This window comes from Cyclopterus lumpus, chromosome 10 (assembly GCF_009769545.1).
Source record: "Cyclopterus lumpus isolate fCycLum1 chromosome 10, fCycLum1.pri, whole genome shotgun sequence".
NCBI classification, from domain to species: domain Eukaryota; kingdom Metazoa; phylum Chordata; class Actinopteri; order Perciformes; family Cyclopteridae; genus Cyclopterus; species Cyclopterus lumpus.
The window spans coordinates 25,632,232-25,656,727 of record NC_046975.1 but is presented as its reverse complement, the minus strand read 5'-3'; the positions used below and the strand labels follow the sequence as shown (position 1 = coordinate 25,656,727).

The following is a 24,496-nucleotide window of genomic DNA, read 5'->3' as shown; positions in this document are numbered from 1 at the left end:
CTCCGCCTCCAGTCTTTGTGCTCAAACTTATCCTTTTTCTTTTCAGAGGAAGACGGAAAGAACCGACCGAAGATACGTGAAACATATTATTAAAAACAGGTTGATGGGCTTCTGTTTTAAAGGTTTCCAGTGAGGAGGACACAAATTACAGGGCCATTAACATTAAAACGTGCACATTTAAAAGGAGTTCCACTGTTTTTCAAATGTCTTAATACAACGTTCAGGTGTTTATATGTGGAGAGTTGTTTGTGATGATTCCCCCTGTTCATTCGGACTGAAAATATATATATATATATATTATAATAATAATAATAAGTCCAGGCTCACAGCTCTGCCATAATAAAGTTTATAATGTTTGTTGACAGGAACATAAATGTGTCTAATAAACAATAAGTTCATTACTACTGAGCTCTGAGTTAAATGTGGAGTTGTACTGTAGAATATTAGAATATCAGAAACACACAACACAACTTCACCTTTAATACATCAAGAGAGAAGTAGAGTCATGTTCAGGACCAGGACCAGGACCAGGACCAGGACCAGGACCAGGACCAGGACCAGGACCAGGACCGTGGATCTAAAGCATGAACCGGAGGAATCCTTCCCCAGGTGGCCGTGTGAGTGTCACCTGAAGACACATTTAATTTTAACTTCTTTACAACCATTTCAGTATCAATAGCACCTTTCCCCTGCAGACAGAAACAAAACAATCAAATCAATACAATTATTTACCACGTGACATTTGAGGGACTCTTGTTGTATTATTTCTTTGGGGTGAATTAACCTCTGAAGCAACAAAACCCTCGTTGACATTCTTTGTTGGCGCTGCTGGAGTGTAGTGTGGGCTGAACACCATCAAAACAACCGTTTAACAAAACACGTTCAGTTGAATCTTAACTGAGAAGCGTTCGGCCCTATTGGATCAAACGCTCACGCCGTGGAGAGCTCCACGCCGCTGTCGCAGACGCCGCTGTCCATCCGAACGTCCACCTTCTGGTTCCGAGCCTCGGGCTCACCTGTGGAGGGAGACACATCTGAGTGAGTCGTCGTTTTAACCCAAACCTGGACCGCGACCGCCTGGCGTCGTCGGCTCACCGCTCGTCTCCTCCTCTTCCTCCTCCTCTTCCTCCTCCTGCTCATCGCGGCGACACAGCGCCTCCTCCAGGACGCCCAGCGCTCTGCACTCGCTGACTGACCTGAGACCAGCCAGCAGGTCCCTGACCGTCCCGCCTGAAACCTGCAGGACAAAACACACAGAAAGTCAGGGGTCAGAGGTCACATTCAAATCAATTGATAAATAGAGGAAGTGAAGAATAAATCGTACGAGGAGTTTTGAACTGAAATAGAATCTATTGAAGGGCAAATTAAAGACAACATGAAAGGAAACAAGGAAATAAGACAGTTGAAAGTTGTAAATGAAGAAAGCAAATTTAACTGTAATTTAATCTGGATTCAAAAAGTTGGATTTCTTTATTTTCAATATCATAAACTTTCTAGACAATTCTTAAGAGCTCCCTCTCTCAGGTGCCATATCAAATGTGTGTGTGTGTGTGTGTTACCTCGTAGCTGTCCAGCAGTGTTTTGGTGGGGGAGGGGCTCAGCCTGAAGGCCGTGTTGAGGATCCCGAGACCCAGACTGTGAGCCAGTTTTTCCCAGCATCCTTCACTCTCCAGAGCGCAACACACCTGCTGCTTCACCTCCATGTCCAGGCTCGCCAAGTCTCCTACACACACACACACACACACACACACACACACACACACACACACACACACACTTAAAAACAGCCTGATAACTGACAAAATTAAATTTTAATTCAGATAAACAGCTGACTCTTCCTTGTCTCCACCAATTTAATAAAAAGAGGTCACACATCTTTACTTTCCCTCCTCGTGCACATTAATACACATGTATATGTGTTTTAAATCTGTTATTTGTATTAATTTATTCACTAAATTTATATATTATTTATTTAATTAGGATCTTTTATTTTATTATTTACCTTATGATGCTTTCTATTTTTATTATTTATTCAATGTTTTCTATTTTTATTATTTATTTGATGATTTATTTTATTATTATTTTGTTGTTATTTATTTATTCACGTAATGATCTAAATATTTATTTAATGTAATCTATTTATTTATTTATTTACAAAATGTTGATAATATATATGTTTTCCAGTATTTACATAATTTTTGAACAGTTACTGTTTTCATTTATTGCCACTGCATTAAGTGTGTTTCATTCAGGGTAATTAAAATAGAGAGGTACACACAAATATACTAAAAAGGGTAATTATACATAATGATGGTGAGACATGTAGTTATAATGACTATATAACATATTATTATTATTATTATTATTTATAAGCCTAACTACACATTAGTGTGTACATATACAATTCAGTTTAGACTGAACTCACCTTGAGAAGGGGTGAAGGCTTTTCGTGGACATTTTGTTTCATATTCTTTTCCATTCAGAAGCTCCAACACCTGCAAAAACACACACAAACACACACACACACACACACAATCATATAAACACTGCATGTTTTCAATTTAGTGACGATGGTTTTATTTTTATAAAATTATATATATATATATATATATATATAGAGAGAGAGAGAGAGAGAGAGAGAGAGAGAGAGATCACTGCAGTTCAGCTGCTGTTAAACATGTTAAACTGTTTAGGTCGGGCTCTTATTTTGAAAGTCGTGTCTCTTTGGTCCCAGGTGCTGCAGGAGGCCAGTGTACCTGAGTGGTGGCGGCCATGTTGAGAGGAGTGGTTCCTGGGATGTAGCCTTCATCTTCATCCTCATCCTCCCTCTCTTCATCACAGTCCTCCCTGAAGAAGAGCGGCTCAAAGTTCTCCTTCTGAGGGTTTGCTCCTGAAATACACAAACACAAGCTCTGTTGGTTAAACAACAACAACAACCAACCACCTAACCAACCACCCAACCAACCAACTAAGCAACCAACTAACCAACCACCCAAATAACCAACTAACTAACCAACCAACCAACTACCCAACCAACTAACCACCCAACTAACCAACCACCTAACCAACCAACTAACCACCCAACCACCTACCCAACCAACTACCCACCAACTAACCAACCAACTAACCACCTAACCAACCAACTACCCAACCAACTACCCAACCAACTAACCAACCAACTAACCACCTAACCAACCAACTACCCAACCAACTAACCAACCAACCACCTAACCAACCAACTACCCAACCAACTACCCAACCAACTAACCACCTAACCAACCAACTACCCAACCAACTAAGCACCTAACCAACCACCCAACTAACCAACTAACCAACCACCCAAATAACCAACTACCCAACCAACTAACCACCTAACCAACTACCCAACCAACTAACCAACCAACCAACTAACCAACTACCCAACCAACTAACCACCTAACCAACCACCCAACTAACTAACCAATTAACCAACTAACCACCCAACCAACTAACTAACCAAAATCCCAACCAACTAACCACCCAGCCAACTAACCAACCCCCCAACTAACCATCCAACTAACCAACTAACCAACCAACTACCAAACTAACCATCCAACTAACCAACCAACTACCCAACTAACCAACCAACTACCCATCCAACTAACCAACCAACTACCCAACTAACCATCCAACTAACCAACCAACTAACCAACCAACCCCCCAACTAACCAACCAACTACCCAACTAACCATCCAACTAACCAACCAACCAACTAACCAACCACCCAACTAACCAACCAACTAACCAACTAACCACCCAACTAACCAACCACCCAACTAACCAACCAACCAACTAAGCAACCAACCCCCCAACTAACCAACCAACCCCCCAACTAACCATCCAACTAACCAACCACCCCAACTAACCAACCAACCAACTAAATAACCAACCCACAGCTTAACTTGTCTAGGTGTGTGTTTACCTGCAGCCATCAGAAGAGCCGTCAGCTTGACGGAGCCTCGCCCTGCAGCGATGTGGAGGGGGGTGGAGCCATTGAAGGTGAAGCAGTCCACCTCAGCGTTTCCCTGGAGACAGGAAGCATCACACACAGTTAGATCTTACTGGGGACCACCTGACCAGTGAAACCAGTGACCCAGTGAACCCAGTGACTCAGTAAAACCAGTGACCCAGTGAAACCAGTGACACCAGTGAACCAGTCACCCAGTGAAACCAGTGACCCAGTGAACCAATGACCCAGTGAAACCAGTGAACCAGTGACCCAGTGAAACCAGTGAAACCAGTGACCCAGTGCAACCAGTGACCCAGTGAAACCAGTGACCCAGTGAACCAATGACCCAGTGAAACCAGTGAACCAGTGACCCAGTGAAACCAGTGAAACCAGTGACCCAGTGCAACCAGTGACACCAGTGACCCAGTGACACCAGTGACCCAGTGCAACCAGTGACCCAGTGAAACCAGTGACCCAGTGACTCAGTGAAACCAGTGAACCAGTGACCCAGTGAAACCAGTGAAACCAGTGACCCAGTGCAACCAGTGACCCAGTGAAACCAGTGACCCAGTGAACCAATGACCCAGTGAAACCAGTGAACCAGTGACCCAGTGAAACCAGTGAAACCAGTGACACCAGTGACCCAGTGCAACCAGTGACACCAGTGCAACCAGTGACACCAGTGAACCAGTCACCCAGTGAAACCAGTGACCCAGTGAAACCAGTGACCCAGTGAACCAATGACCCAGTGAAACCAGTGAACCAGTGAACCAGTGACCCAGTGAAACCAGTGACCCAGTGAAACCAGTGACCCAGTGCAACCAGTGACACCAGTGACCCAGTGCAACCAGTGAACCAGTGAAACCAGTGACCTAGTGCAACCAGTGACACCAGTGAAACCAGTGACCCAGTGAAACCAGTGAACCAGTGACTCAGTGACCCAGTCACCCAGTGAAACCAGTGACCCAGTGAAACCAGTGACACCAGTGAACCCAGTGACTCTGTGAAACCAGTGACCCAGTGAAACCAGTGACTCAGTGAACCAGTCACCCAGTGAAACCAGTGACCCAGTGAACCAGTCACCCAGTGAAACCAGTGACCCAGTGAAACCAGTGACACCAGTGAACCCAGTGACTCTGTAAAACCAGTGACCCAGTGAAACCAGTGACCCAGTGACTCAGTGAACCAGTGACCCAGTGAAACCAGTGACCCAGTGAACCAATGACCCAGTGAAACCAGTGACCCAGTGAAACCAGTGACACCAGTGAACCCAGTGACTCTGTCAAACCAGTCACCCAGTGAAACCAGTGACCCAGTGAAACCAGTGACCCCAGTGACTCTGTGAAACCAGTGACCCAGTGAAACCAGTGACCCAGTCACCCAGTGAAACCAGTGACCCAGTGAACCAATGACCCAGTGAAACCAGTGACCCAGTGAACCAGTGACCCAGTGAACCAGTGAAACCAGTGAACCAGTCACCCAGTGACTCAGTGAACCAGTCACCCAGTGAAACCAGTGAACCAATGACCCAGTGAAACCAGTGAACCAGTGACCCAGTGAACCAATGACCCAGTGAAACCAGTGAACCAGTGACCCAGTAAAACCAGTGAACCAGTGAAACCAGTGAACCAGTGAAACCAGTGACACCAGTGAACCCAGTGACTCTGTCAAACCAGTCACCCAGTGAAACCAGTCACCCAGTGAAACCAGTGAACCAATGACCCAGTGAAACCAGTGAACCAATGAACCAGTGAAACCAGTGAACCAGTCACCCAGTGAAACCAGTGAAACAGTGACCCAGTGAACCCAGTGACTCAGTGAAACCAGTAACCCAGTGAAACCAGTGAACCAGTCACCCAGTGAAACCAGTGACCCAGTGAACCCAGTGACTCAGTGAAACCAGTGACCCAGTGAAACCAGTGACACCAGTGAACCAGTGAAACCAGTGACCCAGTGAAACCAGTGAACCAATGACTCAGTGAAACCAGTGAACCAGTGAAACCAGTGAACCAGTGACCCATTGAAACCAGTGAACCAGTCACCCAGTGAAACCAGTGAACCAATGACCCAGTGAAACCAGTGAACCAATGAACCAGTGAAACCAGTGAACCCAGTGAACCAGTCACCCAGTGAAACCAGTGACCCAGTGAACCCAGTGACTCAGTGAAACCAGTAACCCAGTGAAACCAGTGAACCAGTCACCCAGTGACCCAGTGAAACCAGTGACCCAGTGAACCCAGTGAACCCAGTGACTCAGTGAAACCAGTGACCCAGTGAAACCAGTGAACCAGTCACCCAGTGAAACCAGTGACCCAGTGAAACCAGTGACCCAGTGAACCAGTGACTCAGTGAAACCAGTGACCCAGTGAACCAGTGACTCAGTGAAACCAGTGACCCAGTGAACCAGTGACTCAGTGAAACCAGTGACCCAGTGAACCAGTGACCTCTGTACCTCCAGCAGCAGGCAGCCCGCCAGCGACATGTTGTCCCTCTCGGTGGCGAGGTGGAGGGCGGTGCGTCCACAGCCGTGCTCCTGAGCCTCCACGTTAGCCCCGCCCACCAGCAGCTCCCTGAGAGAAGACAGCTGATTGGCCAGGACGGCCAGGTGGATCGCACACAGACCTGTGGAAACGCCACGGACGGTAAAAACATGGTTGTGTGTGTGTGTGTGTGTGTGTTTGTGTGTGTGTGTGTGTACCTGCTGTGTTGGTGTGGTCCAGCAGCTCACTCATCTCTCCGTGCTTCAGTAGAAACTGGACTATTCCTCCTCCATCACCTTCTCCTTCCAGCCGGGACGCCAGGTGGAGCGCCGTGTTGCCATGACGATCTGTCAGAGTTGGGTCGGCGCCGGCCAATAGCAGCGCTTCCACCGCCTCCTTCTGCTGGGTGATCACGGCCAGGTGCAAAGGAGTCTGAGATACATGAGGAAGAGCTTTTACTAATGCTTCCTCTCAAACTAGTACGCTTCCTTGATCCCTAACTAGTACGCTTACTTGATCCCTAAATAGTACGCTTGCTTGATCACTAACTAGTATGCTTAATTGATCACTACCTAGTACGCTTCCTAACTAGTACGCTTCCTTGATCCCTAACTAGTATGCTTAATTGATCACTACCTAGTACGCTTCCTAACTAGTACGCTTCCTTGATCCCTAACTAGTATGCTCACTTGATCCCTAACTAGTACACTTCGTTGATCTGCTTACTTGATCCCTAACTAATATGCTTCCTTGATCTCTAACTAGTACGCTTACTTGTTCCCTAAATAGTATGCTTACTTGATCCCTAAATAGTATGCTTACTTGATCCCTAAATAGTATGCTTACTTGATCCCTAACTAGTATGCTCACTTGATCCCTAACTAGTACGCTTCCTTGATCCGCTTACTTGATCCCTAACTAGTATGCTTCCTTGATCCCTAACTAGTATGCTCACTTGATCCCTAACTAGTACGCTTCCTTGATCCGCTCATTTGATCCCTAACTAGTATGCTTCCTTGACCCCTAAATAGTATGCCCTAAATAGTATGTTTACTTGATCCCTAACTAGTATGCTCACTTGATCCCTAACTAGTACACTTCCTTGATCTGCTTACTTGATCCCTAACTAATATGCTTCCTTGATCTCTAACTAGTATGCTTACTTGTTCCCTAAATAGTATGCTTACTTGATCCCTAACTAGTATGCTCACTTGATCCCTAAATAGTATGCCCTAAATAGTATGTTTACTTGATCCCTAACTAGTATGCTCACTTGATCCCTAACTAGTACACTTTCTTGATCTGCTTACTTGATCCCTAACTAATATGCTTCCTTGATCTCTAACTAGTATGCTTACTTGATCCCTAACTAATATGCTTCCTTGATCTCTAACTAGTATGCTCACTTGATCCCTAACTAGTACACTTTCTTGATCTGCTTCCTTGATCCCTAACTAATATGCTTCCTTGATCCCTAACTAGTATGCTCACTTGATCCCTAACTAGTACACTTTCTTGATCTGCTTACTTGATCCCTAACTAATATGCTTCCTTGATCTCTAACTAGTATGCTTACTTGTTCCCTAAATAGTATGTTTACTTGATCCCTAAATAGTATGCTCACTTGATCCCTAACTAGTACGCTTCCTTGATCCGCTTACTTGATCCCTAACTAGTATGCTCACTTGATCCCTAACTAGTACGCTTCCTTGATCCGCTTACTTGATCCCTAACTAGTATGCTCACTTGATCCCTAACTAGTCCACTTACTTGATCCTTAAATAGTATGCTTCCTTGATCCCTAACTAGTATGCTTCCTTGATCCCTAACTAGTATGCTTCCTTGCTCCCTAACTAGTATGCTTACTTGATCCCTAACTAGTACGCTTACCATACTCTTACATACGTTGCCCCTTTTTCCTATCCCCCTTAACAGAAAGCTGCCTTTCTTGCACCCAGACAAGGAAGCATCCTTTTTCCTTACCAAGATAATTTCCTTGTTGTTCAACTAGTAGACTTCTTTGCTTCCTGCTTCCTAAGTGCGTCTGTTTCTTGCATCTCCTCTATCTTGTTTCCTTCTTATCTCCCTTTCCAGAAAGCCGCCTTTCTTGCACCCACACAAGGAAGCATCCTTTTTCCTTACCAAGGTCATTTCCTATGTTGTTCAACTAGAACACTTCTTTGCTTCTTAAGTAGGTCTCTTTCTTGCCCAGACAAGGTTGCTTCCTTGTTGTTCAAATAGAAAATGTATTAGCTTTCTGCTTCCTAAGTAGGTCTCTTTCTTGCACCTTGTCTCACTCGCTTCCTTCTTATCTCCCTTAACAGAAAGCTGCCTTTCTTGCACCCAAACAAGGAAGCAACCCCTCTCCTTACCAAGGTCGTTTCCTTGTTGTTAAACTATAAAACATCTTCGGTCCTAGCTTCCTAAGTGCTCCTCCTCCCTCTCAAACAGAAAGCTTCATCATCTCTTACTCCCTAAAGTATATTGTGTATGTTTTCCATTCTTGAAGTAGGATGCTTCCTTGCTGCTAGGAAACTGCGCTGAACAAAGGAAACAACTGATTTCAGGGGGGGTGGAGCTTCAGGAGGCGAGTACCTGGTAGAGGTGGTTTCTCAGGTTGAGCACCTCCACTCCGGGCAGAGCAGAGACCACCTGAGTCAGACTCTTCAGCGCCTCCTGCTGGCTGTGGAGGACTGCCAGGTGGAGCCCACTAGTATGTGAAAACGGAGGAGGAAAGTTAAATCTTTCAACGAGCGCCTGGTGAAAAGCAGCTGTTGAGTGTTTGACTGACGTGTCTCCGTCCTCGTCCTGCGCGCCCATCAGCTGACGCTGTGCCGCCAGCAGGTACGCCGAGTCGCCGGTCACCGAATAGCGAAACAGAGCCTCCAGCTGTCCGCCGGTCGCCTCCAGCAAGCGGTCGCCTGCGTCACACACAAAGTACAGAAAACATTTAAAAGATGTTACTGGTTAGATATACGTTTAATAAAATACATTCTTCATCTATTTAGCTGCTGTCACGTCAGCGACTGAAACAATTAGACAATAAAATCTAAATATCTGTTTCTTTACTTTGTGTTTCATTGCAATAATGAATAAAAGTACTTTAAACGTCTAAAGATAATCTAAAATGTGTAAAACGAGATTTAATGAGGAATAAAAAGACGACGGGAAGTAAACACAAAGTTACTAAATCTAATTAAGTTTATTTTAGATTTCACTGCTTCTTCCCGCTAATTATCATCAATCACTTTGATTTTAAAAGAATTCCTTTATTTAATTTGATAGTCTCATTGTACTTCCTTCTTGTCATTTCAAAATAAAAGCTTCTTCATTAATGAACCAATATTTTTTATCACCAATAACGTGTAATGATCAAATGAAAGAAAGTCTTCCTAATCAATGAGATATTAAAAAAACCTAAAATAACTTCCAGGAAGATGAAAGTTGGATTCATTTTGTTTCCTTTGAATGAGAGTTGACGTTTCAATGCACCGTGATTAAATTAATCTATAAAAACCTGGGATGGATTTTAAAGAAAACTGCAATCACGGTGGCTGAATTTGCATTTAGATGTAAAAACCTCTTTATCCATAATACATATATTTATAACTCTTAATATATTATGTGTAATATAACCTCTTAACATCATGCACTCTAATACTTATGTATTCATTATTTTCCGGGATCAATAAAGTTAAATGTGATCTTATCGCTGCATATTTAGCAGTTAATTGTGACTGTTAGTATCTTGAGTTGAGATATAAAGATCGAATCTTCCGTGTTTGGTTGAAGGCGGGGTCACAGTTCACAATGTGTGTGGAAGTTGTGTACCTTCAGGCTCCTCCGCACTGACCCCTCCCTCCTCCCTCCTCCCCCCCGCATCTAGGCCTCCTGGCCGGGCTGCAGCTCTCAGCGCGACCCCCGACCCCGAGTCATCGTCTGGATGGCGGTCGCCCTGTTGTTTCTTCTCTCCGTGTTTGATGACTCCTGCTCCTCCTCCTGCTCCTCCTCCTGCTCCTCCTCCTACTCCTCCTCCCAGACCAGCTGAGTATCCTGTGGAGAAACCTCCTCCTCCTCCTCCTGCTCCACCATAGTTGTAGGTAGTGAAGCCCTGGAAGTAACCTGGAGACGAATCAAACACAACATAAGTGGGCAGTCTTCTCATAATGAAGCACAAAAGTCACAGTGACGTCCAGGTTTTCCAGGTGTGTAGAAATCCCAGGCTAATGTTACCTCCTCCTCCTGCAGATCCAGGTCCTCCACCTGCAGCAGGACCTCCTCCTCCCCCACCACCTCCTCGGTACAGACTTCCACCTCCTCCATGGCCGCTGAAGTCCTGGAAGTTTGGCAACGTCTTTTGTCTCTTCCTCTGCACTTCCTCCTTGTCTGGACACACAGGTAGAGGAGCACAGGTGCCTATTATCCATACCTGTGATCTGAGGGTGGAGCTACACCGGCTACCTGTGATCTGAGGATGGAGCTAAACCGGCTACCTGTGATCTGAGGGTGGAGCTAAACCGACTACCTGTGATCTGAGGGTGGAGCTACACCACCTACCTATGATCTGAGGGTGGAGCTACACCACCTACCTGTGATCTGTGGGTGGAGCTACACCACCTACCTGTGATCTGAGGGTGGAGCTAAACCGACTACCTGTGATCTGAGGATGGAGCTAAACCGGCTACCTGTGATCTGAGGGTGGAGCTAAACCGACTACCTGTGATCTGAGGGTGGAGCTACACCACCTACCTATGATCTGAGGGTGGAGCTACACCACCTACCTGTGATCTGTGGGTGGAGCTACACCACCTACCTGTGATCTGAGGGTGGAGCTACACCACCTACCTATGATCTGAGGGTGGAGCTACACCACCTACCTGTGATCTGTGGGTGGAGCTACACCACCTACCTGTGATCTGAGGGTGGAGCTAAACCGGCTACCTGTGATCTGAGGGTGGAGCTAAACCGGCTACCTGTGATCTGAGGGTGGAGCTACACCACCTACCTATGATCTGAGGGTGGAGCTACACCACCTACCTGTGATCTGAGGGTGGAGCTAAACCGACTACCTGTGATCTGAGGGTGGAGCTAAACCGACTACCTGTGATCTGAGGGTGGAGCTACACCACCTACCTGTGATCTGAGGGTGGAGCTACACCACCTACCTGTGATCTGAGGGTGGAGCTAAACCGACTACCTGTGATCTGAGGGTGGAGCTAAACCGACTACCTGTGATCTGAGGGTGGAGCTACACCACCTACCTATGATCTGAGGGTGGAGCTACACCACCTACCTATGATCTGAGGGTGGTAGGTGAAGGGTTTGGGTTCGCTGGTCTCGTTGTCAGACTTCCTCTTCAGCTGAACAAACACAGACGTCGGTTTCTGAAGGTTCTGGTCTCGATACTTCGGAGTCTTGAACACGATGGCAAACTGACGGCAGAGAACATGTCACGGTAACAAGTACTCCTCCTGGTACAATTACAGCTGATACTACTTAAAGTACTTTGAGGAACTTTCATTTAGTGTTGGTTCCGGCGCCCCCTGTGGACTAAAGCGGTAGTGTTGGTTCTGGTGCCCCCTGTGGACTAACGTGGTAGTGTTGGTTCTGGTGCCCCCTGTGGACTAACGTGGTAGTGTTGGTTCTGGTGCCCCCTGTGGACTAACGTGGTAGTGTTGGTTCTGGTGCCCCCTGTGGACTAAAGTGGTAGTGTTGGTTCTGGTGCCCCCTGTGGACTAAAGTAGTAGTGTTGGTTCTGGTGCCCCCTGTGGACTAAAGTGGTAGTGTTGGTTCTGGTGCCCCCTGTGGACTAAAGTGGTAGTGTTGGTTCTGGTGCCCCCTGTGGACTAAAGTGGTAGTGTTGGTTCTGGTGCCCCCTGTGGACTAAAGTAGTAGTGTTGGTTCTGGTGCCCCCTGTGGACTAAAGTGGTAGTGTTGGTTCTGGTGCCCCCTGTGGACTAAAGTGGTAGTGTTGGTTCCGGTGCCCCCTGTGGACTAAAGCGGTAGTGTTGGTTCTGGTGCCCCCTGTGGACTAACGTGGTAGTGTTGGTTCTGGTGCCCCCTGTGGACTAAAGTGGTAGTGTTGGTTCTGGTGCCCCCTGTGGACTAAAGTAGTAGTGTTGGTTCTGGTGCCCCCTGTGGACTAAAGTGGTAGTGTTGGTTCTGGTGCCCCCTGTGGACTAACGTGGTAGTGTTGGTTCTGGTGCCCCCTGTGGACTAAAGTGGTAGTGTTGTTCCGGCGCCCCCTGTGGACTAAAGTGGTAGTGTTGGTTCTGGTGCCCCCTGTGGACTAAAGTGGTAGTGTTGGTTCTGGTGCCCCCTGTGGACTAAAGTGGTAGTGTTGGTTCTGGTGCCCCCTGTGGACTAAAGTGGTAGTGTTGGTTCTGGTGCCCCCTGTGGACTAAAGTGGTAGTGTTGGTTCTGGTGCCCCCTGTGGACTAAAGTGGTAGTGTTGTTCCGGCGCCCCCTGTGGACTAAAGTGGTAGTGTCTCTGAGCACCAGGGTCCCTGCTAGACTGGTCTCTGCTGGATCTGGGTCTGTCCACGGTGGACTAGTCTCTGCTGGATCTGGGTCTGTCCACGGTGGACTGGTTTTCTGCTGGAGGTCCCGCCTGAGTCTGAGCTGAAGGAGGTTCTGGTGAACCTGCATGATGTCATCTGGTTTCACCAGAATCCGACCCGGTGGCTCCGATGAGGAGCTTTAAGAAGAAATCTGTAGAACCAGACCATCTTCTCTCTGGTGGTCTGGTTACTGATGGAGGTCTAGAGAGGACTGAGACTACACTGAGGCCTATTGAGGACCAGGACTAGATTTTAACTAATCCAGCCTAGGAATACTTTTACTGCTTCTACATGTGATACTCCCACTACTATATACACATGAACTAGTACTACTAGTAGTACTACTAGTAGTACTACTAGTAGTACTACTAACTCCTTGTACCTGTCTGTGGACGTCTGTAGGGGAGAAATCTCCCAGAGCCTCCCAGGTCACCCCTGAGTTGTCTTCTTCAAAGAACCGAACCTGGATGTCATCTAGAAACACACACACACACACACACAGAGAAACACACACGCACACGCACACACACACAGAGAAACACACACGCACACACACACACACAGAGAAACACACACGCACACACACACACACAGAGAAACACACACGCACACGCACACACACAGAGAAACACACACGCACACGCACACACACACAGAGAAACACACACGCACACACACACACACAGAGAAACACACACGCACACGCACACACACAGAGAAACACACACGCACACGCACACACACACAGAGAAACACACACACACACACACACACACACAGAGAAACACACACGCACACACACACACACAGAGAAACACACACGCACACGCACACACACAGAGAAACACACACGCACACGCACACACACACAGAGAAACACACACGCACACACACACACACAGAGAAACACACACGCACACGCACACACACAGAGAAACACACACGCACACGCACACACACACAGAGAAACACACACGCACACACACACAGAGAAACACACACGCACACGCACACACACACAGAGAAACACACACGCACACACACACACACAGACACACACACACACACACACGCACACACACACAGAGAAACACACACACACACACACAGAGAAACACACACACACACACACAGACACACACACACACACACACACACAGAGAAACACACACGCACACACACACACACACAGACACACATACACAGACACACACACACACACACAGACACACACACACACACACACACACACACACACACACACACACACACACACAATGTATTATCGACCCGTTTCCCTGTGACCCTAGGTGGGTTTTATACCACGGCTCTGAACCAATCAGATTGCTTGTTTTATATAAAGTATTTATAGTATTTAACAAACCCTCCAGCAGGTGGCGCCATCACACTTCCCACATACGCTCATGACCTCTGAGAATCAAAGCATGACCTTTGGGTTTTCTGTGTGAAGGTGTGTCTGCGTCGCTGTCTCTTTAAATCTCACCTTTCTGGACTTTGTCACAGAGCAGGTAGACCTCCTCTCCTCCGCTCACGCAGCCGGCGGTTCGATCCATCCTCACGATCTTCAGGTTGGAGGCGTTGGGAGCCTCTGAGGGGAGGAACACACAAAGGTCAGGGGAGAGGACAAAAGGCCGAGGGTTCGATTCCCGGTCGCTCTAGAATCCTCCACAGCTTGTGGGATGAATCTGGTCTGAATGCAGCTTTAGTGGATTTGTATCGTTTCCTCCTCCAACCATCCAAAATGTGATCGCTTCACCCTTTTATCCCGTTGGCCATAAATACGTTGTAAAAGTGAGATCACTGTGACCTTTGACCCCCAGAATAATTTCATCCTAGACGTTTGTGGGACGGTGGTTATTTCTTTCGTGGTGGACGGTGGAAGGAAATTACAACTTATTCCATGGAGATAAGCCACGCCTCCTCTGACGCGAATCAAGTCGTCCATTTGAGTTGTCAGTTATAATATCAAGTCTTCTGCCCAGCAACCCTCTGGACGCTGGAGGCGTTCAACCAGACGATCTCTCATCTACAAGAACGTCTTCAAGGATCTGAACGAGTTCTACAAGACCGTGAAGCACCTTTCCACCCAAAAAAGAGGCGTCCATCTGAACCCTTTGTGCTTCTAAGAGCTCTTGGCCTCTTTGCGTCTCCTTTGGAGAGAAGAGTAAACCAGTCTGGGACCTTAAACCAGTCTGGGACCTTAAATCTGAACCCTTTGTGCTTCTAAGAGCTCTTGAACAGTAAACCAGTGAGCTCAGCTCGAGTCTGAGTGGTTTTCACTATGGCAGGAAGTTGCAGCATACGGAAACCAGAGCAGCAGGAAGAGGGAAATGAAACCAGGAGACCTGACACGGGTTCACAGGGATCCTCAGACCGGGGCTGAAGACACAGGAAGTACTGAGCGGAGAGCGTCTGGGACCTTAAACCAGTCTGGGACCTTATTGAAACCAGTATGGTACATTAAACCAGTCTGGGACCTTAATGAAACCAGTATGGTACATTAAACCAGTCTGGGACCTTAATGAAACCAGTATGGGACATTAAACCAGTCTGGGACCTTAATGAAACCAGTATGGGACATTAAACCAGTCTGGGACCTTAATGAAACCAGTATGGTACATTAAAACAGTCTGGGACCTTAATGAAACCAGTATGGTACATTAAACCAGTCTGGGACCTTATTGAAACCAGTATGGTACATTAAAACAGTCTGGGACCTTAATGAAACCAGTATGGTACATTAAACCAGTCTGGGACCTTAATGAAACCAGTATGGGACATTAAAACAGTCTGGGACCTTATTGAAACCAGTATGGGACATTAAACCAGTCTGGGACCTTATTGAAACCAGTATGGTACATTAAACCAGTCTGGGACCTTAATGAAACCAGTATGGGACATTAAACCAGTCTGGGACCTTATTGAAACCAGTATGGGACATTAAAACAGTCTGGGACCTTAATGAAACCAGTCTGGGACCTTAAATCTGAACCCTTTGTGCTTCTAAGAGCTCTTGGCCTCTTTGTGTCTCCTTTGGAGAGAACAGTAAACCAGTCTGGGACCTTAAACCAGTCTGGGACCTTAAACCAGTCTGGGACCTTAAACCAGTCTGGGACCCTAATGAAACCAGTCTGAGACCTTAAACCAGTCTGGGACCTTAAACCAGTCTGGGACCTTAAACCAGTCTGGGACCCTAATGAAACCAGTCTGAGACCTTAAACCAGTCTGGGACCTTAAACCAGTCTGGGACCCTAATGAAACCAGTCTGAGACCTTAAACCAGTCTGGGACCTTAATGAAACCAGTCTGATACCTTAAACCAGTCTGGGACCCTAATGAAACCAGTCTGGGACCTTAAACCAGTCTGGGACCCTAATGAAACCAGTCTGAGACCTTAAACCAGTCTGGGACCTTAAACCAGTCTGAGACCTTAAACCAGTCTGGGACCCTAATGAAACCAGTCTGGGACCTTAAACCAGTCTGAGACCTTAAACCAGTCTGGGACCCTAATGAAACCAGTCTGGGACCTTAAACCAGTCTGAGACCTTAAACCAGTCTGGGACGCTAATGAAACCAGTCTGAGACCTTAAACCAGTCTGGGACCCTAATGAAACCAGTCTGGGACCTTAAACCAGTCTGGGACCTTAATGAAACCAGTCTGAGACCTTAAACCAGTCTGGGACCCTAATGAAACCAGTCTGGGACCTTAAACCAGTCTGGGACCCTAATGAAACCAGTCTGAGACCTTAAACCAGTGGCACCATAAGGGGCCCAGCAGCCTGGAGGACCCCCCTAGGTTCGGACTCACTGCTGTCGTAGATGGGTTCGGACACAACGGGCTCCAGTCTTCTGGAGAATCCTCCGTCGCTGTTGGGGAGGAAGGCCGTGAACATGAGCCGAGCCACGCTGAGGTCCATTTCTTTAGCCTGCAGGGCCGCGGCGCTGCTGATCACACTGCGCTGGGGGTCTGGAGACAGAGGGAGGGGCATTATGATAATAACAATAATGATAATAATAATAAGACAGAGGGAGGGGCATAGGCTGAGATAATCATAATAATAATAATTATTAGTATTATTATAATACTAAAATACTAATAATAATAGGGGGCGGTAATTCATTTAAAAACAAGATGAGAAAATAAAGATGAATGATGGTTTATCAGATTCCTGACTTTCTTAAAGTGTCCCTTTTTTTAAATCCATACTTTCTAAATGTCCTCACCTTCCTAAAAAAATGTCCCTTTCTTCTACCATGTCCTCTCGAGGTCACGAGTACAGACTCACACACACACACACACACACACACTGACCGCTGAGGTCTCGGGGGACTCGGACCTCCCCCTGCAGGGCGTCGATGTCGGGGTGGATGCAGACGCCGCAGCTGTATCCCAGCCGGAAGGCCTCCACCATCCTCTCCTCCAGCGTCTTGGCCACGTTCTTCTTCGTCACGTGGAGGATGCCCAGGTTGGGGAAACTACGACAAACACACCTGTGAGTCTCACACCTGGCGGGTTCACACACCTGCGTGTGTGCGTGTGTGCGTGTGTGCGTGTCCCGCAGACCTGATGTTGGAGTCTTTGGGCTGCAGGTCTGTGACGCAGATCCCTTTGTCGCACTGCTTCCCCACGAGGCTGTGAGCGTGGAGCTGAGGGTGGGGGGTCAGCGCCGTCACCAGCTGGACCACCACCCGGGCCGGACCCTGGTAGTTACGGATCTGAAACACAGATCGGTATGTAATACGTTAGAAAACACTTCAAACTTCTTCACGTGGTAGTTTATTATATTTAATGATTTACTTGTTATCTCGAACTTTGGTAAACTGTTTTACATAAAGGAAATCAGATGTAAGAACACTACTCTGTTCCTGTTTCTGTGTGTGTGTGTGTGTGTGTATCTGTGTGTGTGTGTTCCTGTTTCTGTGTGTGTGTGTGTGTGTGTTTCTGTGTGTGTGTGTTCCTGTTTCTGTGTGTGTGTGTGTGTGTGTTTCTGTTTCTGTGTGTGTGTTTCTGTTTCTGTGTGTGTGTGTGTTCCTGTTTCTGTGTGTGTGTGTGTGTGTGTTTCTGTTTCTGTGTGTGTGTTTCTGTTTCTGTGTGTGTGTTCCTGTTTCTGTGTTTCTGTGTGTGTGTGTTTCTGTGTCTGTGTGTGTGTGTGTGTGTGTGTGTGTATCTGTGTGTGTGTGTTCCTGTTTCTGTGTTTCTGTGTGTGTATCTGTGTGTGTGTGTTTCTGTTTCTGTGTGTGTGTGTGTGTGTCTGTGTGTTTCTGTTTCTGTGTGTGTGTATCTGTGTGTGTGTGTTTCTGTGTTTCTGTGTGTGTGTATCTGTGTGTGTGTGTTTCTGTGTTTCTGTGTGTGTGTGTCTGTGTGTTTCTGTTTCTGTGTGTGTGTATCTGTGTGTCTGTGTGTTTCTGTTTCTGTGTGTGTGTATCTGTGTGTGTGTGTTTCTGTGTTTCTGTGTGTGTGTATCTGTGTGTGTGTGTATCTGTGTGTGTGTGTTTCTGTTTCTGTGTTTCTGTGTGTGTGTATCTGTGTGTGTGTGTTTCTGTTTGTGTGTATCTGTGTGTGTGTGTTTCTGTGTTTCTGTGTGTGTGTGTGTTTCTGTGTGTGTATCTGTGTGTGTTTCTGTGTGTGTGTGTATCTGTGTGTTTCTGTTTCTGTGTTTCTGTGTGTGTATCTGTGTGTGTTTCTGTGTGTGTGTGTGTATCTGTGTTTCTGTTTCTGTGTTTCTGTGTGTGTGTGTTTCTGTGTGTCTTTCTGCGTGTGTGTGTTTCTGTGTGTGTGTGTTTGTGTGTGTTTCTGTGTGTGTGTTTCTGCGTGTGTGTGTTTCTGTGTGTGTGTTTCTGCGTGTGTGTATCTGTGTGTGTGTGTTTCTGTTTCTGTGTGTGTGTATCTGTGTGTGTGTGTTTCTGTGTTTCTGTGTGTGTTTCTGTGTGTGTGTGTTTGTGTGTGTTTCTGTGTGTGTGTTTCTGCGTGTGTGTGTTTCTGTGTGTGTGTTTCTGCGTGTGTGTATCTGTGTGTGTGTGTTTCTGTTTCTGTGTGTGTGTATCTGTGTGTGTGTGTTTCTGTGTGTGTATCTGTGTGTGTGTGTTTCTGTTTCTGTGTTTCTGTGTGTGTGTGTCTGTGTGTGTGTGTTTCTGTTTCTGTGTGTGTTTCTGTGTGTGTGTGTTTCTGTTTCTGTGTGTGTTTCTGTGTGTGTGTATCTGTGTGTGTGTGTTTCTGTTTCTGTGTGTGTTTCTGTGTGTGTGTGTGTATCTGTGTGTGTGTGTTTCTGTGTGTGTATCTGTGTGTGTGTGTTTCTGTGTGTGTGTGTGTGTGTGTATCTGTGTGTGTGTGTTTCTGTTTCTGTGTGTGTGTATCTGTGTGTGTGTATTCCTGTTTCTGTGTGTGTGTGTATCTGTGTGTGTGTTTCTGTGTGTGTGTGTTTCTGTGTTTCTGTGTGTGTGTGTATCTGTGTGTGTGTGTGTTTCTGTGTGTGTATCTGTGTGTGTTTCTGTGTGTGTGTGTGTATCTGTGTGTTTCTGTTTCTGTGTTTCTGTGTGTGTGTTTCTGTGTGTCTTTCTGCGTGTGTGTGTTTCTGTGTGTGTGTGTTTCTGTGTGTTTCTGTGTGTGTGTGTTTCTGTTTCTGTGTGTGTGTATCTGTGTGTGTGTATTCCTGTTTCTGTGTGTGTGTATCTGTGTGTGTGTGTTTCTGTTTCTGTGTTTCTGTGTGTGTGTTTCTGTGTGTGTGTGTTTCTGTTTCTGTGTTTCTGTGTGTGTGTATCTGTGTGTGTTTCTGTGTGTGTATCTGTGTGTGTGTGTTTCTGTGTGTGTGTATCTGTGTGTGTGTGTTTCTGTTTCTGTGTTTCTGTGTGTGTGTATCTGTGTGTGTGTTTCTGTGTGTGTATCTGTATCTGTGTGTTTCTGTTTCTGTGTTTCTGTGTGTGTCTTTCTGCGTGTGTGTGTTTCTGTGTGTGTGTGTTTCTGTGTGTTTCTGTGTGTGTGTGTGTGTTTCTGCGTGTGTGTTTCTGTGTGTGTTTCTGTGTGTGTGTGTTTCTGTGTGTGTGTGTTTCTGTGTGTGTGTGTGTTTCTGTGTGTGTGTGTGTGTTTCTGCGTGTGTGTTTCTGTGTGTTTCTGTGTGTGTGTGTTTCTGTGTGTGTTTCTGTGTGTGTGTTTCTGTGTGTGTGTTTCTGTGTGTTTCTGTGTGTGTTTCTGCGTGTGTGTGTTTCTGTGTGTGTGTGTGTTTCTGTGTGTGTGTGTGTTTCTGTTTGTGTGTGTTTCTGCGTGTGTATGTGTGTGTGTGTGAGTCTCTGCAGTAACGATGCAAACTGCCGCGGTAAATAAACACGAGCACCACTTCCTCTTCCCGGTTCTGTCAGCCAATCAGAACGCTCCGTCACACAAACCCAGTTCCTAGAAACACGGCGAGTCGCTGCCGTTTCCTGGCTTCACGAAGCTTTGATGCTGAAAGCTTCTGGTGAAACCTTTATTTATTTTCTCTCGATACGGACACTCTTTGGCTCCACAGGTCTTTTCGTGTGACTTGTGTTTTATTGACACTTATTTTCAAAGCCATGAAAAGCAAAATGTCCAAAACGTGAGCGTTAAACATTCACCTGAAAGTATTTTACTAAAGAAAATAGGCTGCAGGTGTCTCTGCACACCTGTCAGAGTGGGAGTTATCTATATTAGAGACATATATGTTAGTGAAAAGTCTCTCTCTCAGCAACCAGACTGTATATGAGAAGTGGGCGTAGTCATGGTGACGTCACCCGTTGGTTTGAGGACGGACACTTTGAAGCTTCGAGTTCGGTGATTTCACCGTCTCCATCTTGGATTATGGCCGTCGCCACATTGTTTTTAAAACTTAAAATGATGCAGCAGCTGGAAAATGAGTTCCCGACTGGGACAACTAATAATAAAGTGTTTTAATTAAACCACGTAACAATTACCTGCTCACATTAGTGACTGCAGCATCAACACTGGGCAGGTAACGGTTTAATTTAGTCTGTTCCAGTGCACTTTGGGTAATGTAGTTAATCAATAACTGAGTGAAAAGCATCTTCAAGTAGAAAACAACCACAAGAAATGAGTCGTGAGTGAGAAGTAGGACAACAAACAGGTGAAAGCTGCGTCAGTGTTTCTGGGGCAGAGATTACACCTCGGCATGTTTCATCTGAGCTGAAACTCAACGCCTTTCCTGTTGGTGACAACTCCACTTCCTTGTAATTACATGTGGGCATCAGGGGAGGAAATTCCCAACAGACATGAAACAGCAGAGTGAGAGAGAGTGAGAGAGAGTGAGTGTGAACTTGGGCAGGTCCAGACCAGCAGTCTTAAACCCCAAAAACTCAACCTGCTTCTTTGTCCTCCACAACTATAGAACTAAAAACACTGCCAAAGCTGCACAAATCTCTACTTTTTTTTATATATATATATATATAAAATAATTAGATATATAATATTATATATATATATATATAAGACATTCAGTACAGCCCCCCAAATTAATTTTTATGTATTAATTATGAAGAAAGCGTTCCAGCATTTCATGCAGAAGAGAGCATGTCGCTGTCAGGCTGGTAACATTTGATAAACCATTAACTGATTAATAATGTATTACCGTAGCATCATTTTATTGCCTGAACGTAATAAACATGTCCTCTGAAAGTAAAAAGCACTGGTTTCATAACTCTTTAAACCCACTTTCATGTAAATGTTGACAGACTTCTGGTTTCTCTTCTTGGAAATGTCATTCAGTTTCCTCTGACAAAAGTCCACCAATTGAGAATAAACACTTCCTTAAAGTTCCCCCCCCAAAGAATTACGAAATAATCTGTTGACAATTATAGATTCAAACATATTTATTTACTCATTTGAATTAACCAAGTCTTTTATTGTGAAATGTGTAAAGATCCAAACACAGAATTCAACATACAGTGCGTACGGAAAGTATTCAGACCCCTTTAAATGTTTCACTGCAGCCATTTGCTAAAATCAAAAAGTTCATTTTATTTCTCATTAATGTACTCAGCACCACATCTTGACAGAAAAAAACAGAAATGTAGAAATGTTTGCAAATTTATTAAAAAAGAAAAGCTGAAATATCACCAGGTCCTAAGTATTCAGACCCTTTTGAGCTCCATGAGTCTTCTTGGGGATGATGCAACACGTGTTCCACACCTGGATTTGGGGCTCCTCCCCCTCTCCCTCAGGTTGGATGGTGAACGTTGGTGGACAGACATCTCCAGGTCTCTCCAGAGATGCTCCACTGGGTTTAGGTCGGGGCTCTGGCTGGGTCACATGATCAGAGTTGTTCTGAAGCCACTCCTTTGTCATGTTAGCCGTGTGCTTCGGGTCATCGTCTTGTTGGAAGGTGAACCTTCGGCCCGGTCTGAGGTCCAGAGCGCTCTGGAAGAGGTCTTCTTCCAGGAGATCTCTTGGCTACATTCATCTTTCCTTCAATTGCAACCAGTCGCCCTGTCCCCATAGCAGGATGCTGCCACCACCAGGTGTCTGTTGGGGTTGTATTGGGCAGCTGATGAGCAGAGCCTGGTTCTCTCCACACATACCGCTTAGAAGTAACGCCAAAAAGTTCAATGTTGGTCTCACCAGACCAGAGAATCTTATTTCTCATAGTCTGGGAGTCCTTCATGTGGGCTTTCATATGTCTTGTACTGAGGAGAGGCTTCCGTCGGTCTGCCGGGCTCACCTGGCTCTGGTTGGAGAGAGCTGCCTTCTCAGAGTGGAGGGGCTGGTGCGGCGGCCGATGAGCCATGGCTATTTTTCCAGACCGGGTTTTGTCGGATCTATGCGGTTCGACATCTTTGATAAATGAGGCGCCCACTGCACTGACTGAGCCACGGCGTGCTCCGACCAATGCTGTCACCTGTTCAGGTAGTCCACGTGGAATTGGAACGATTACCCAAAACGTAAACAAGAAACGGCTAAATCCCGCGATCTCAAAGAACAGGAAGTGGGCTGTCTTCCGAACTGTCGCTCATTCAAGAACTGTGTGGGATCCTAAAGTTAAGCCAAAAGGTCTCTTAGGTGGGCATCTTAACATAAGAAGTATTCAATCTAAAAGTGATCAAGTCCATTATCTTTTGCTTGATTCCAATTTAGACTTCCTTTGTCTATCTGAGACCTGGCTCCACAAAAATGCTCCATCAGCAGCAATAACCGTGCCAGGATACAACATTTACAGGAGATAGGATTGGATCTAAGGGTGGTGGTGTCATGATCTATGTGAGAGATCATATCCAGTGTGATGAAATCCAGTTGACTGTCTGTAAAGACTTGGAATGTATAGGTCTAGATATCATTTTATCACCTCAAATGTCTTTTTCACTTATTGTAATTTATCGGCCTCCCTCTTCCAAAAACAGTTTCTATGAGGAATTTGAGAAACTTCTAAAAGAATGTAATTTCAGTAAAGAGGTAATTATCATGGGTGATTTTAAAATAAACTGGGAGGAAAAATCATCTAGAAAGAATCTTAAACAGATAACTGATGACTTTGACCTTGTACAGATGGTCTGTGGGCCCACAAGACTAACCAATTCTTCCAGGACCCAAATTGATTTAATATTTAGTAATAGGCCTGATAGAGTTCCAAAAACTCTCAACATGGTAACTGGTCTTTCTGACCTCAATCTAACTCTGGTAGCCAGGAAACTAACCAGCAAGCGGTTTAGGCCTTCGGTCAGGGAGGATGAATCTTTTAGAATCCCCAAAAAGAAATAAAGATATTTTTCATCACATTCTTCAACTAATTGATTGGGATGATGTACTGTTGGGAATAGACATTGAGGAAAACAGTAAAAAATGCTCAGATAAATTAGAGAACACCATCAAGGATTTTAGTTGCAAATTTAGGCACAAACATCAAACACTCTGTTCCTTTAATAAATGATATCTTAAAAATAATGAAAGAACGGGATTCTGTCTTAAAAACTGCAATTAAAAATAAATCGAGCCATGACAGACAACATGTTGCTATGCTAAGGAACAAAGTGGTAATGAAATTAAGAAAAGCTAAGGCAGATTTTTTCCTGACTATAATAGAAAAGGAGAGAGGTAAAACTAAAATGATCTGGGATCAGTTACACAAGCTAACGGGACATCCCAACAAAGTAAGGAAGCGGCAGGAACTTAACATTAAATGGGAAACTGTCAAATAATCCAGTTGAAGTAACAAAAGCTTTCAATCACTATTTCATTGATTCTGTAGCGACCATTGCTAAATGTTTCTCCCCTGAGATCCGTCCGTACAGTAAATTCATGAACCGACTTTCAGCATAAGAAATGTCTCATTCAGAAGTCACGAGAATAATCAGTTCTCTTAAACCATCCAAAACTATAGATACATTTGTATGGATGCCGTTATGCTCAAAGTACCAAAACACTAATAGATCAGCAATATTAATCAACCTCTCAATCTCTGAGCATGTTTCCCAGTGTTTGGAAGTCGG

At 45.5% G+C, this 24,496-nt stretch overlaps 1 protein-coding gene across 3 annotated transcripts in view; it reads right to left on the bottom strand.

Moving 5' to 3' along the window:
- Positions 1–330: 330 nt before the first annotated feature.
- Positions 331–24,496, bottom strand: part of nfkb1 (nuclear factor of kappa light polypeptide gene enhancer in B-cells 1) — a 34,674-nt gene continuing 10,508 nt past the window's right edge. For all 3 annotated transcript variants that reach the window (XM_034543963.1, XM_034543966.1, XM_034543964.1), the window contains exons 6-23: positions 17,613–17,764; positions 17,361–17,524; positions 16,857–17,015; positions 14,533–14,637; positions 13,411–13,502; positions 11,762–11,900; positions 10,702–10,854; positions 10,300–10,590; positions 9,260–9,389; positions 9,064–9,178; positions 6,687–6,900; positions 6,441–6,610; positions 3,962–4,064; positions 2,757–2,890; positions 2,426–2,495; positions 1,560–1,723; positions 1,096–1,237; positions 331–1,016 (exon numbers count right to left, since the gene is read on the bottom strand). In XM_034543963.1, coding sequence (XP_034399854.1) covers positions 931–1,016; positions 1,096–1,237; positions 1,560–1,723; positions 2,426–2,495; positions 2,757–2,890; positions 3,962–4,064; positions 6,441–6,610; positions 6,687–6,900; positions 9,064–9,178; positions 9,260–9,389; positions 10,300–10,590; positions 10,702–10,854; positions 11,762–11,900; positions 13,411–13,502; positions 14,533–14,637; positions 16,857–17,015; positions 17,361–17,524; positions 17,613–17,764 — 2,583 coding nt within the window. In that variant the 3' untranslated portion in view covers positions 331–930. The remainder of the gene's footprint in view (positions 1,017–1,095; positions 1,238–1,559; positions 1,724–2,425; positions 2,496–2,756; positions 2,891–3,961; positions 4,065–6,440; positions 6,611–6,686; positions 6,901–9,063; positions 9,179–9,259; positions 9,390–10,299; positions 10,591–10,701; positions 10,855–11,761; positions 11,901–13,410; positions 13,503–14,532; positions 14,638–16,856; positions 17,016–17,360; positions 17,525–17,612; positions 17,765–24,496) is intronic.